General features: G+C 33.6%; 1 protein-coding gene across 1 annotated transcript; it reads left to right on the top strand.

Moving 5' to 3' along the window:
- Window positions 1-3,549: 3,549 nt before the first annotated feature.
- Window positions 3,550-9,130, top strand: LOC120163573 (general transcription and DNA repair factor IIH helicase subunit XPB1). Its single transcript, XM_039173476.1, has 20 exons — window positions 3,550-3,693; window positions 3,780-3,823; window positions 3,917-3,992; window positions 4,087-4,255; window positions 4,356-4,578; window positions 4,669-4,725; window positions 5,144-5,287; window positions 5,662-5,742; window positions 5,862-5,949; window positions 6,295-6,632; window positions 6,728-6,803; window positions 6,883-7,076; window positions 7,269-7,432; window positions 7,512-7,584; window positions 7,873-7,986; window positions 8,065-8,145; window positions 8,251-8,310; window positions 8,456-8,539; window positions 8,616-8,758; window positions 8,903-9,130. The coding sequence occupies exons 1-20, from the start codon at window positions 3,684-3,686 to the stop codon at window positions 8,988-8,990; spliced, it is 2,307 nt and encodes a 768-aa protein (XP_039029407.1). The 5' UTR covers window positions 3,550-3,683; the 3' UTR covers window positions 8,991-9,130.
- Window positions 9,131-14,412: the final 5,282 nt, after the last annotated feature.

The following is a 14,412-nucleotide window of genomic DNA, read 5'->3' as shown; positions in this document are numbered from 1 at the left end:
ACAAAGCCTGAAGGCCCAAATTACAAAGCAAATACAGGCCCGGTTACAACCAAACCCGAGCTAGGTCCAGATCAAGCCCAAAACCATCCAGGCCAACAACCCGGTACAGGCCCAGATTGGCCCAAATATTGCTAGGGTTTCCATCACTTTCTTCCAGCCACTAGCAGCTCCCAGCCATACGATCCAGATGCAGATCAAGGGTCCATAGCCTTCTAGTAGAATCCCTAGGGTTTCATTACACCCTAGGGCCTATTCCGGCTTCCAGCCGCCAACTACTCCAACCGATGGAAGCCACGCTGCCACCGGCTCTCCAGAGCTCTCCCGAAGGCTCCAGAAGAAGCATCTCGATCGTACAACACATCGGTCTATGGTGAATCACCACCATAGGTCCGGTGACTCACCGAAGAAACCATCATCACAGATGGCTCACTAAGGCCTATAAAAGGTGAACTTGCAACGAAAATGAAGAGACAAAAACAAGAGAGAGCATCCATACGAAAAAGAGAAGGCTTACCATTGTTGTTGGAGTATCCACGCGCCTTCACGTGCCGTTAGAGAGTTGAAGAATCGAAGGTATAAACTTATATCTACAGATTTTTGGAGGTTTTTAAGAGAAAAGAGGTTCAGAATCATGTTTAGAAGGTTGAGGGCTTCAATTTAGTGTATTTTCGAATTTTTCGGCCACCATAGGTGGTGCTGGTTGGCGGCGACGATCGGTGTCGAAACATGGCTGGCGGTCGGTGGCCGGTCTCTCTCCGATGAGGGATTTTGGAGCGAGTTGAGAGCTTCTCTCTCTAGGAGAGAGAAGCTGAAAGAAAAATGAGAAGGGTTTAGGCCCTTAAGGGTCGAATTTGGGCATTTATACCCTCTCTCATACGGCGTCATTTTGGGGAGGGTGTATGTGTAATTTTGGTATGGTCTAATCCCATCTATGGTCCCTCCAACTTTGTAAACCTTTCATTTTGGTCCCAAAATCAGGTTTTTATGCCTTTTAATTTTGTTTTCGTATTTTAGTTATTTTATTTTAGTCACTACTATGTTTATATATATATTTAGGCTAAATATCTATTTTAGGTCCTTAAATATAAGTAGTTTATATTTTAGTCCCGAATTATAATTTAGGTTAAATTACACTAATAGTACATATATTTTGTAATATTTCGAATTAGGGCTATATTTTTATTATTTTATAATTTAATACCTTTAATTTTAATATTAAAAATTATTATAGGATTATTTATATTTTAGTACCTAAAATTTGTAACCTTTGCATTAGTAATATGATATTTTTATATTTTTATATTTCTAATTATTATTTTATACATGAGTATTTAAGCTGTATTATTTCATACAATATATCATTAAATATCTTCTTAATTAATTAGGAAGGTATTTTAAAATGGTTATTGGTGTGAAATGATATTCCTCTTATTATTAATTTAAAATTAAATACAAATTTATAATTTATTACAAATACAAATCAATTAATAAACACCAATACTAATTTTGGGCGTTATGAGGTGTTAATTCTTCCCCATACGCAACCGACTCCCGAACTCATTTTTCTGGTAAGCAGACCCTTTGTTGTATTATTTTAATATTATTCTCAGGAATTTTATTAGAATAATATAACATTTTGGTGACCAATCTCGCCATATTAAAAGATTGGTGATGACTCTACAATTTAGTGTTTTATCTGATTCAAGGAAGAAAACACTTACTTTTCGAGACTAGTTACACTTAGGTATACTATTTGTACTCTCCGTCGCCGGGCAGAGAAACGTCTCGACACTAACTTTGTAAGAAAAATAAATAGTTGAATTTATTTCTTTGAGAATCTTAAATGATTCTAACTTTGTAAGAAAAATAAATAGTTGAATTTGTTTCCTTGATAATCTTAAATGACTCTAACTTGGTAAGTAAAATAAATAGTTGAATTTATTTCCTTGAGAATCTTAAATGATTCTAGCTTTGTATGTAACACTCTAATCCAATTCGACTTGAAATCTAGAGGATTAAAATATTACACAGAACCACCTAAGTGGCTAACCCTTTTTTTGAAATCGTTTAACACATTCATTCATTCAAAACAAGATAAATACCAAATTTAAATATGTTTACAAAATAAGGGGAGCTCCCGACAATAGTATCTAGAAATACATACTAAAAATAGAGTTTACGACTCAATAATATAATATGGTCTATGACAGTACATGTCCATTATAATACTAAAGACATAATCTGAAGGATGATAAAGTCTGGAAATCCCGAGTTTGGCGACGAGCTCCTCATCCGACACCTAAGAACCTAAACACATAAACACATTCCATAAGCTGAGCTCACAAGCTAAGTGTCACACAAATAACCTGACTATAATACATGCATTCAACACATGAGTATGCTATGTGCATAGTTATAAATCACGTGTACATTTTTTACACAACAAAAGTAAGCGTCATGGTGTAGCTCGGGGTCACATTACTAAACTCATACCCCTATTTACTAATTAAGGGTACTTCAAATAGGATTTGAGTCACATAGCATCAAAATCCTACAATACTCTAGCTAGGTCTGGGTCACAAAACGTCAGCACCTTGCCAAGCTAATCTACTCTCCTCGAGTACTCAGAACGCGTCTAGGTCACTTAGCATCAACTCACGTTCAACTAGCGATTTGAGTGCCGGAGCACTAGATTGGATATATCCAGATAATCTTTACTACGAAATCGACTTACAAGTGACTCGGGTATTCTCGTCATTTCCTGAGCATCAAACATATACATAAATCTTATGGAATCATACCTCATTAAGATCTTATATTACCACATAATTTATTAAGATTTTCACTTGTAAACTTATCGAAAAATATCTTATGATTTATTTATTGAATAATCTGCTGTTATTATAACTAAAATTTATCTAATCATTAAAAAATTTATACACCCTGCATATCTGCCTCAAACCATTGTACACCCTGCATATCGTTTAATATTTGAAGATTTAAAATAAAAATAAATTTTAATTAAATTATAAAAGTGAAAATATATAAAAACAAAGGTAAATTATGCATTTAGTACTTAAACTATAAGTTTTGGTCCATTTTAGTACCTAAACTTTTAATTTTTTCAAAATCATACCTAACGTTTAGTTTTTATTTTTATTTCATTTTAGTACCTGACATTAAAAACTTAATGCGTTTAGTGCCTAAATTATTATTTTTGGTCCGTTTTAGTACCTAAACTTTTAATTTTTCAAAACTTGACGTTAATTTTTAAAGGATACTAAAATGAAACAAAAATTAATGTTTTAAACGGAGGGTATTAAAATGAAACAAAAACTAAACTTTAGGTGTGGTTTTGAAAAATTGAAAGTATAGGTGTTAAACTGAACTAAAACTGATAGTTTAGATACTAAACGCATAGTTACTCTAAAAAGAATACTGAATTAAAACGCTGCGTTCCGAGATTGCACGGTGGATTCCGCGAACCTGAAGTTCCACAAATAGAGTCCGACCTCCCCGAAACTTTTTATTCAGATCTCTCAAATCAATTTTTTCCCGGACAGTGAAAGCACTTGAAATGTAAAAAAAAAAAGGGAGAGAAATTCAACGATTTTATCTCTGAAGTCTGACGGACTAGAAAACCGAAAGGGAAATCGGTTTTTGTAATACAGATAAACCCAATCATGGGACATGGTAACGAAAGAAAATCAAAATCCGTGACCTATTTAGTTTTGATTTTTTTTATAAAGATTTCGTGTAACTTTTTTTATGATTCTCAGGTGAAAGAGGCAGACCCAACAAAAAGCTTAAATTTTCTGCCAAGGTTATATAATTTCTCTATTTTTGTCTGAATTTTAGGGGATTTGTTTCTTTTCCCTCATAAAAACAAGATTTGTTTTGGGTTTTATTTTTGCAGGATGATCATAGGAGCTCAGCTATCGAAGATGATTATTCTTTTTACCCTGACGAAGGCGATGATGAATCTCGCGATGGTACCCATTTGTTTCCTCGTCTTGCTTTCTAATCTATCTACATTGAATTTAAGTTTTATTTGGGGCAAACATTTTTTTATGATTAATTTTGAAGGTGAAAATGAAGGAAAGAAAAGAGATTTTACCAAATTAGAACTAAAGCAAGATCATGGGAATCGCCCATTATGGGCTTGTGCTGATGGGCGTATATTCTTGGAGACATTCTCTCCTTTATACAAGCAAGCTTATGATTTTCTCATTGCTATAGCTGAACCTGTTTGCAGGTACTGATTACATAAACAAAATGTGATTTTAGATTTTGTTGTTTTGCTTCTTGGGTGTTACCTTAATATGTGTATGAATCTGAATTTTCAATTTATGTAGGCCGGAGTCGATGCACGAGTACAATCTAACCCCACATTCCTTATATGCTGCGGTATCTGTGGGACTGGAAACAGAAACTATTATCTCGGTGTTGAATAAATTGTCCAAGACTAAGCTTCCTAAAGAGATGATTGATTTCATACATGCTTCTACCGCTAATTATGGAAAAGTGAAGCTTGTGCTTAAGAAGAATCGTTACTTTATTGAATCCCCATTTCCACAGGCAAGTTTGTTGTTTTTTGTTAAATTTATAATTTTATTGGAATTTATGGGTCCTTTGGATATTAATAAACATTGATGTTTATCTTCACAGGTACTGAAAAAATTGCTTCAAGATGAGGTTATAGGCCGAGCAAGGATTATTTCTGAGGTTTGTTACATAACGTGAATTGAACTTGTTGATTATATTTTTTATTGTGGTTGAGATTGAGCGCCTACTTTTAGTTGTTATTGTCTGCGCACTGTTCTTCACTCAAAGGTCTTAAGCTAATTCTGCATAGTGTTTTCTTAGATGCCCACCATGAATATTGGTTCAGGGAAAACATTTGGAAAGAATAATTGAGAGTCAATCGGATTCTTTTGGAACACTTTTGGAGGATGTCCTTCTCATGAGTTTCATTGTGGGATTCTTTATAGTTAACTTGCTTGGTTCTTTGGTTATCGTATTTCTTCTAGATGCTCGTCAATTTTTTTTTCTTGAGTTCCCATTTTCTTTTCTTTCTAAGGAGACGTTCTCTTCTTTTTTTCCCCTTCTGGATTGTGTGTTAATCAATCCACTACGGATATAGAATGCTCAGGGAAGTGATGGATTTACAATCAGCAAAACTGCTGGTGAAATTGAGTCAGGACATGGTGGTTTGCTTATGGAATCAGAACTGGCAGCTGTTGCTGAAGAGAAAGAAACCCATGCATTTGAAATTGACCCTGCTCAGGTATTTTATTTTTTATTTTCTTTGACATTATTATATTTCAATTGCACGCTGCGTAGTTTCCTTGAGGATCAGTGTATTAGATCTCAACTAATTAGAACTAAAACACCTAAGTAGAGCATGCCTTATTTTCTATTGCTGTTATGGCCAGCTTATATGGCGGTATCTGAGTTTTGTTTGTTTAGCCATAGTTTAGCTTGTGGCATTCCTATTTGGTGATATCTTATGTTAGAACTAGAAATAGGTCATTTGTCATTAGATTCATCATTCTATTAGAAGATACTATGGTTATAGTTAGATGAGAATGCTTTCAGCTTTGAACTGGAATGATATTATACTACACATAAGATTTTACCTTGTGCTTTATATATTGCCAGGTTGAAAATGTGAAGCAAAGATGCTTGCCAAATGCTTTAAATTATCCAATGTTGGAGGAGTATGATTTCAGAAATGACACTGTGAGTAACATTTATCATTTTCTCGACACTAATAAAAAATGGTGACAACTGAGTTCCTAAATCCTAATATCTAGATCTAGGTAATGTCCTGTAGTTCTTATTTCTCCTTGGAATTGTAGGTCAATCCTGACCTTGACATGGAACTGAAACCTCATGCACAGCCACGACCATACCAGGAAAAGAGTCTCAGTAAAATGTTTGGAAATGGTGAGATTATCTCTATTTAATTTGTTCATCTAATTGTTATTGTGCTTAGTATTCACACATTTTTATTCTATTGATGACATCTTAACTTCTTGAATGGAAGAATTATACACCTCTTTTAAGTTGCAATATTCTGAATTGTTTATCTCTCACTTAAAACTTACAAGAGCTGTGAAATGGTAGATTTTCGGTTGCTGGCAGAGCACTCTTAGCATACTATTTCAGAAAATTGTGGAAATACTATAACCTGTTCTTGTTGTCAAGTTTCAAAAATATTTAATGCAAATAAACTCTCATTTGCACGAGTTCTTTATTTGAGACAACTTCACTCAAATTTCATTGATGCAGGTAGAGCCAGATCCGGCATTATTGTGCTACCTTGTGGTGCTGGTAAGTCTCTAGTCGGCGTCTCTGCAGCAAGCCGGATAAAGAAAAGTTGCCTTTGTTTGGCTACAAATGCAGTTTCGGTGGATCAGTGGGCTTTTCAATTTAAGCTTTGGTCAACCATACGGGATGAAAATATTTGTCGTTTCACATCCGAAAGCAAAGAGAGATTCCGTGGCAATGCTGGAGTGGTTGTGACAACATATAATATGGTTGCATTTGGTGGTAAGAGGTCTGAAGAATCTGAAAAGATTATTGAAGAGATCAGAAACAGAGAATGGGGACTGCTTCTCATGGATGAGGTAATTACTAACTAATCGTTTTTGTTCTTGTCATTTATGTACCTTTAAGGAAGTTTTCAACTTTATATGCAATGACTGCATTCTTCTTTTGTCAGGTGCACGTTGTCCCTGCCCACATGTTTAGGAAAGTCATTAGCATCACCAAATCCCATTGCAAGTTAGGGCTTACTGGTAATTCCTCGTTTCTTTTTTGCTTCGATGCATCTCTAGCACTCTGCTACCTCTTCTGAATATGAATCCGTTTCTGCAGCCACGCTTGTGAGAGAGGATGAAAGAATTACAGATTTGAACTTCCTTATTGGTCCCAAATTGTATGAAGCAAATTGGCTGGATCTAGTAAAAGGAGGATTTATAGCAAATGTTCAGTGTGCTGAAGTATGGTGCCCAATGACGAAGGAGTTTTTCGCTGAATATTTGAAGAAAGAAAATTCCAAGAAGAAACAGGTTCAGTTATCTAAACAATTCACCGCATTTTGTTGGTTCTTAATGAGTTTTGCTGTTAGTTTGATTGCATTATCAAATATTAACCTGATCATTTTGCTTTTTCCTTCAAATAAGAGAACCAGGATATTGCCTTATAAGTTGGCAATGGTTAACCTTATTGCTTTTACATACACATCTAATCTTGCATTTCAGGCACTTTATGTGATGAATCCTAATAAGTTCAGGGCATGTGAGTTTCTCATACGGTTCCATGAACGGGAGCGTGGTGATAAGATAATTGTGTTTGCCGACAATCTTTTTGCCCTGGTTGAGTATGCAATGAAACTACGCAAGCCTATGATCTATGGTGCTACCAGGTTATTTGTGAACATCAATCACTTAAACCTTTTTGTATTATTTTTTATTGTTGTGTCAACCTTCCCTTGTAATGTGCAGCCATCTCGAGAGGACAAAAATTCTCCAGGCATTCAAGACTAGTCGTGATGTGAACACTATTTTTCTCTCGAAGGTATATTTTACTCGGTATTGTTGGTGAATGCAGAAAAATGTTGTGCAATTTTGATTGTTATGAACTACAATTGCACCCTACCTAAAAACCAAGTTTTACTTTTATTCCGGCCTCTTTATGGTCGCTGTAATGTGTTGGGTAGAAATTCTTTGCATTAACTGCAATATTGTCTTAAATGTATGCAGACATGATTATTTAGTGTAGATAACATCTGCTTTCAGATGCTGAGACTGATAGTTTTGTTCCCGAAGGGATATTATTTCACGAAAAAGGTGTTTTTATCTACAGGTTGGTGATAATTCTATAGATATTCCCGAGGCAAATGTAATCATTCAGATTTCATCACATGCTGGTTCAAGGCGTCAAGAAGCCCAGCGACTGGGACGTATTCTTAGGGCAAAGGTCCATTTTACAGTTTTATTTTTCTTTTGAGAGTTTTTGTATTCTTAGGACAAAATTTGAAATTCTTGTCTCCAACAGGGTAAACTTGAAGATAGGATGGTAGGTGGTAAAGAGGAGTACAATGCATTTTTCTATTCCCTTGTTTCTACTGATACACAGGTAAATATTTATTGTTCTTTCCAAGGCCATAGCTATTGCTAAGCATTGTTGCTGAATGGTGGTTTCTTTAAAGGAACTAATGCTTAAACTTGGTGCTCTTTGCAGGAAATGTACTACTCGACAAAAAGACAGCAGTTTCTAATCGATCAAGGTTATAGCTTTAAGGTAATATCATTTAATACTTTTGTCTACTGCATTGTAATACAAAGTATGCATATGCTACTTGTGAAAGTGGCTTATTTGTAGCGCTGCTGTAATTGTGTGAGAATTGGCAAATTTTAAGAAAATATATGGTGAATATTTCCGACAGGTGATAACAAGCTTGCCTCCTCCTGATGCCGGTACTGACTTGAGTTATTACCATCGTGACGAGCAGTTGGCTCTTCTAGGAAAGGTGCTTGTTTTCCTTGTAGATATTTAAATTTAAGCGTGCGAAAACTTGGTACTCACTGACAAGTTGTACAAATCAGGTCTTGACCGCCGGTGACGATGCAGTTGGTTTGGAGCAGTTAGAAGAAGACGCAGACGATATTGCCCTTCATAAAGCTCGTCGCTCTGTGGGATCCATGAGTACAATGTCGGGTGCAAATGGAATGGTCTACATGGAATACAGGTATAAATAATGTCTCCATTTTTTTCTCTAGCTGGCCTGTAAGCTGACTAAAGAGCAAGAGCCCTTAATCTGTTGGAGCCTTTAAACAATCGAATCTATTTATTAACGTGTTTATCGGCATTTATCGTTCTTTTCCATTTGCAGCACCGGAAAACATAAGCTTGTTGGCCAGAAGAGTAAGCCTAAGGACCCATCGAAGCGGCATCATCTGTTTAAGAAACGCTTTGGTTGAGTTGAAAACCAAACCATAAAGAGTAGTGAAGTTTATTTTGCTGTTCTGTTTTAAGTCATGCTGACGAAATCAAGCTCGGATTGAGATTGGTATATGTATCAAGAAGTATTTCTTAAATAAACAACTTGCTTGCTAGTATAGAATTCGTACTCTGTTTATCTTCAGGTACGTCTTTCTATGAACATATGAGCTTCTTGTTTTCTATAAGATATATACTTCTTCAAGTAAGTTTTTCTGATTGAAACATCTGGCAAAGAAATCGGATCGGAAAAAAAGAAAATGCTTTTTACTTGCATCATTTATTTTGTCAAACATGGTCTCAAATCCAACACATGGCATGACTTATGCAGCCTGATATGAACATTTATGAAAGAGCGGTTCAATCCGAAATATGGACTCAAAATGTTATGTTTAGGTACATTAACCGACGTTCATTAAGGGTAAATCATATCTAATTATTTAGTTTAGATTTTATTTTTAGTTATCTACCGTTAAAAAATTAACAGTGGAGTAGAAATGTCACCATAAAGTAATTTTTCATTATTATTATTAGAAAAATAAAGTCAGTAATTCTATTAAAGTTTTAACTGTGAATGATTAAAATAAGATTAAAATATATATTAGACATGACTTTTAAAATAAATAATTGACTGATTAAAACAGAACAAAAATAATAACTGATATTAAGATACTAATCGTGTAGTTTATACTAAAAGCTCCATCAACAGAATTGAAGGACAGTCAAATTTGTATTTAAAAGTGTGGAGTATCACAAAGTTCAACGGTTTTGATTAAATATCAATTCAAATCCGTGGTCGTAATTTGTCAGTGCGGATTTAAATCGTGCAACCGGCAACCGGCAAAGCTTTCTTGATGTTTCTTCTTAATAAGTGATTAAGGCTCTGTTTAACATTACTTTTAGGGGTAAACTACAAGTTTAATACCTAAATTATCACTTCTGTGTCGTTTTGATACCCAAACTTTATTTTGTTTCAACATTATACCTAACGTTTAGGTTAGGTTCTATTTTGATACCCGCTATTAAAAAACTTAACGGTTGTTTTGATGTGTTACCATGAGGCAATACCCTAACATCATTGAAAAAAGTAAAAGTACCAGTCAGTAACAGCAGGGTATGAAATTAAAACCTAAATTAAGCGTTAGATATGGTTTGAAAAAAATTTGATATCAAAATGAAATAAACTAATAGCTTAGGTATTAAATGTGTAGTTTATCCTATTTAAAAAACACTATTTTTAAACAGAAATTTAAAAAGATGTATTTAAAAATCATTTGTCGAACCAAACTTTAATATTTTTGATTACTAGGGTTTACTCTCCGAGATTATAAGAAGGGTTTTGTCTCACCCCCGGTCCTTGAGAGGTTGGGGTCCCCAATAACGATGGAGGACCAAAGTGAATCTGACAAACCACTGGATGAACAACTGCAGAATAAAGGGCAAGGAGGTGGGGTTTACTACTTACGATAAAGAGGGTAAAGAGGATAAGGCTAAAGAGGGCAAGAGGCACGGACAACTGCAGAATCCTAGTGAGAATGTGCGGAAAGTATCCTATCCTGGATGGTAGCAGAGGGTTGGGTCGATAACATGTCGACTTTTCTTGGCTTTAGATATGACGATGTAGCAATCCAAGATGGAGCTGTATTGGTTGAATGAAGTATGGATAATATGGATAAGGCTACCATGATTACCTTACTGATACTATATGAAATATTTGTTTCACCTACTTACTGCTGAACTTGGGGAGGTGATTAAAATTGACTACAAAACGACAAGAGAGCGAGGCAAGTTTGGCGGTATTGGTCGAGCTTAACAAACCGCTACTCCCATGCATTAGAATAAAGGATTTTGTCCAGCAATTGGAATATGAAGGACTTTGCTTCAAGTGTTGAGTATATGGATACTTGCAAACAAGTTGCGGAACACAGAAGAACGTAGGTGTTTTAGTTGAGAACATTCCATCACAAGCAAATATAGAAGTTCGTGGACGTGATGGTTGTCACAGAAGGGGAATGTCTCAGGAACGGCGGGTTAATATACGGTTAATATACGGCGTTACTGGATATATTAAAAGATATTTAACAAATTCGGTTTAGCGCTATCGAAAATGTTGACTAATAATAATGTAGTAGGTCTAAGTCATGAAGAAATATTAAAAAATTGTGCAACCGGCAAACTTAACTTGTCGGTTCGTGTCGATTCAAATTAAAAATGTATCAATCCACAACGATATAACAGGTAAAGCTATGAAAAACCAGTATTGAAATGATAAAACCGGTAAAGCGGTACCGAATATATTTAAAGTGTCGGTACTTTAATATAAGGATCGACACTTCGTTGATGGAGATGTAAGCAAATGTTCATTTTGAACATGTTTCAGTCGTGCTGCTTTCAATAGGTGTGGTATTGGTAATGGTAGTTAAAGGGTGGGTACAACATTAAATTCGCAGTACATATTTAGGTATGTACAATAACTACTAAATATGTGTCAATACATTTTCTACCTAAACATATTGTTAAATTTAAATTCTAAATAATATTTTATAAAATATCAAAACAATCAAATAATTTTTTGTGTAAATGAAATTATTAAATTAATATTGTTGATGGAAAACATGAAACACTATTAAAAAAATTGAAACATAAATTACATAACTTTAAAAAAAAATATAGATCATTTTTATAAAAAGTATGAACACTTTCAACATATCAGGTAAATTTTACCTTTTTTAAAAGAGAAGAAGTTATATCGTCAATAAAATGTCGATACTTTATAAAAATGTATCGATCCATAACAATATAACAGGTAAAAATATGACAAAATCGGTCTCGAAATGACAAAACAGGTAAAGCGCTACTGGTTATGTTGAAAGTGTCGATAATTTATTATACGTATCAACACTTTTGGAATTTAAAAGAGAAGAGTTATAGCGCCAATAAAGTGTCGATACTTTATAAAAATGTATCGATCCATAACAATATAACATGTAAAAATATGACAAAACCGGTATCGAAATGACAAAACAGGTAAAGCGCTATCGGTTATGTTGAAAGTGTCGATAATTTATTATAAGTATCGATACTTTTGGAATTTAAAAGAGAAGAAGTTATAGCGCCAATAAAGTGTCGATATTTTATAAAAATATCGATCCATAACAATATAACAGTTAAAAATATGACAAAACCTGTCTCGAAATGACAAAACAGGTAAAGTGCTACCGGATATGTTGAAAGTGTCGATAATTTATTATAAGTATCGACCCTTTTGGAATTTAAAAGAGAAGAAGTTATAGCGTCAATAAAGTGTCGATACTTTATAAAAATATATCGATCTATAACAATATAACAGGTAAAAATATGATAAAATCGGTCTCGAAATGACAAAACAGGTAAAGCGCTACCGGTTATGTTGAAAGTGTCGATAATTTTTATACGTATCGACACTTTTGGAATTTAAAAGAGAAGAGTTATAGCGCCAATAAAGTGGCGATACTTTATAAAAATGTATCGATCCATAACAATATAACATGTACAAATATGACAAAACCGGTCTCGAAATGACAAAACAGGTAAAGCGCTACCGGTTATGTTGAAAGTGTCGATAATTTATTATAAGTATCGACTTTTGGAATTAATAAGAGAAGAAGTTATAGCGCTAATAACGTGTCGATACTTTATAAAAATGTATCGATCTATAACAATATAACAGGTAAAAATATGACAAAACCGGTCTCGAAATGACAAAACAGGTAAAGCGCTACCGGTTATGTTGAAAGTGTCGATAATTTATTATAAGTATCGACTTTTGGAATTAATAAGAGAAGAAGTTATAGCGCCAATAAAGTGTCGATACTTTATAAAAATGTATCGATCCATAACAATATAACAGGTAAAAATATGACAAAACCGGTCTCGAAATGACAAAACAGGTAAAGCGCTACCGGATATGTTGAAAGTGTCGATAATTTATTATAAGTATCGACACTTTTGGAATTAATAAGAGAAGAAGTTATAGGCCAATAAAGTTCGATACTTTATAAAAATGTATCGATCCATAACAATATAACAGTAAAAATATGACAAAACCGGTCTCGAAATGACAAAACAGGTAAAGCGCTACCGGATATGTTGAAATTGTCGATAATTTATTATAAATATCGACACTTTTGGAATTAATAAGAGAAGAAGATATAGCGCCAATAAAGTGTCGATACTTTATAAAAATGTATAGATCCATAATAATATAACCTGTAAAAATATGATAAAACCAGTCTATAAATGACTAAAGGTGAACGCATATAGTGTCGATACATTTATAAAAAGTATCGATCCAAAAAATATCGAAACCGATAATTATATATAATAGGTAAATTTACAATGTTACCGGTATAAATATACCGATTTACTTATAAATAGGTCAATATAAGCGCTACCTATTACATTATATAAGCGCTACCTAATATGTTATTGTAATTAATAATATTTCCGGTTAAATACCTATTTTATTATATAAGCGCTATCTATTACATTATATAAACGTTACCTAATATGTTATTGTACTTGATAATATTTTCAATTAAATAATATAACATAACTGATCTAAATTTTAACCGATCATATATTTAACTGATCACACCGTATATTAACCATTTTTTATGCGCCGCACATCAGAATTACCCTCACAGAAGATGATTATGTGAAGGTTCTAACGGATGGTTGTCACGAGTCAGAAAAGACGCCAAAGAAGACAAATGAAGTAGGTAAAAGCTTGAACAAGGGTGATAATACAACTAATATCTTTCAGTTTGTAGTACTTGAGATGATTCCCGAGGATAGCTTTGCGCTTCTTATTAGTATTTAGGAACATTGGATGTACATGATATTTTGATTATTAATTTTGATTATTATTATTTGCGTTCAATTTTATTATTACTATCCTTAATAATATTATTAATTATTCAAAATATCCCTAATCAATTATTATTGTAGAAACATTAATAAAATATGATTGATATGAAATTTGATAGATATTCATGAGATGAATATGCAAATGAGATTCAAACCAAATTCATATATATTTGTACATAATAAATATTGGATAGACTCATTTTGAGATTAATACATGAATTACAGTTATATATTAATTTCAAAAAGTTAAGTCATTAAACCTTTAAACTGAAATTATTATAGTTCTCAGCATAATGATTATTATGTTTTAACACAATCAAATATTGTCTTTAATCAGACAATTATAAGTTTGAACATGAGATGAATCATGTAGTGAGATTTTAGTAATTAAGATGAAATTGATTCCTTTTATCATAAGAGAGATATCTCAAGGCCCCCGATAAATGAGACAGAGAAATGCATAGTCATAGTCAAACGAGTTGATAGAAACCCATG

This window comes from Hibiscus syriacus, unplaced genomic scaffold, assembly GCF_006381635.1.
Source record: "Hibiscus syriacus cultivar Baekdansim isolate YM2019G1 unplaced genomic scaffold, ASM638163v2 tig00111463_pilon, whole genome shotgun sequence".
Classification (NCBI taxonomy): Eukaryota; Viridiplantae; Streptophyta; class Magnoliopsida; order Malvales; family Malvaceae; genus Hibiscus; species Hibiscus syriacus.
Note: the sequence above shows the minus strand (reverse complement) of the source record. Positions and strands in the feature narration are given on the sequence as shown.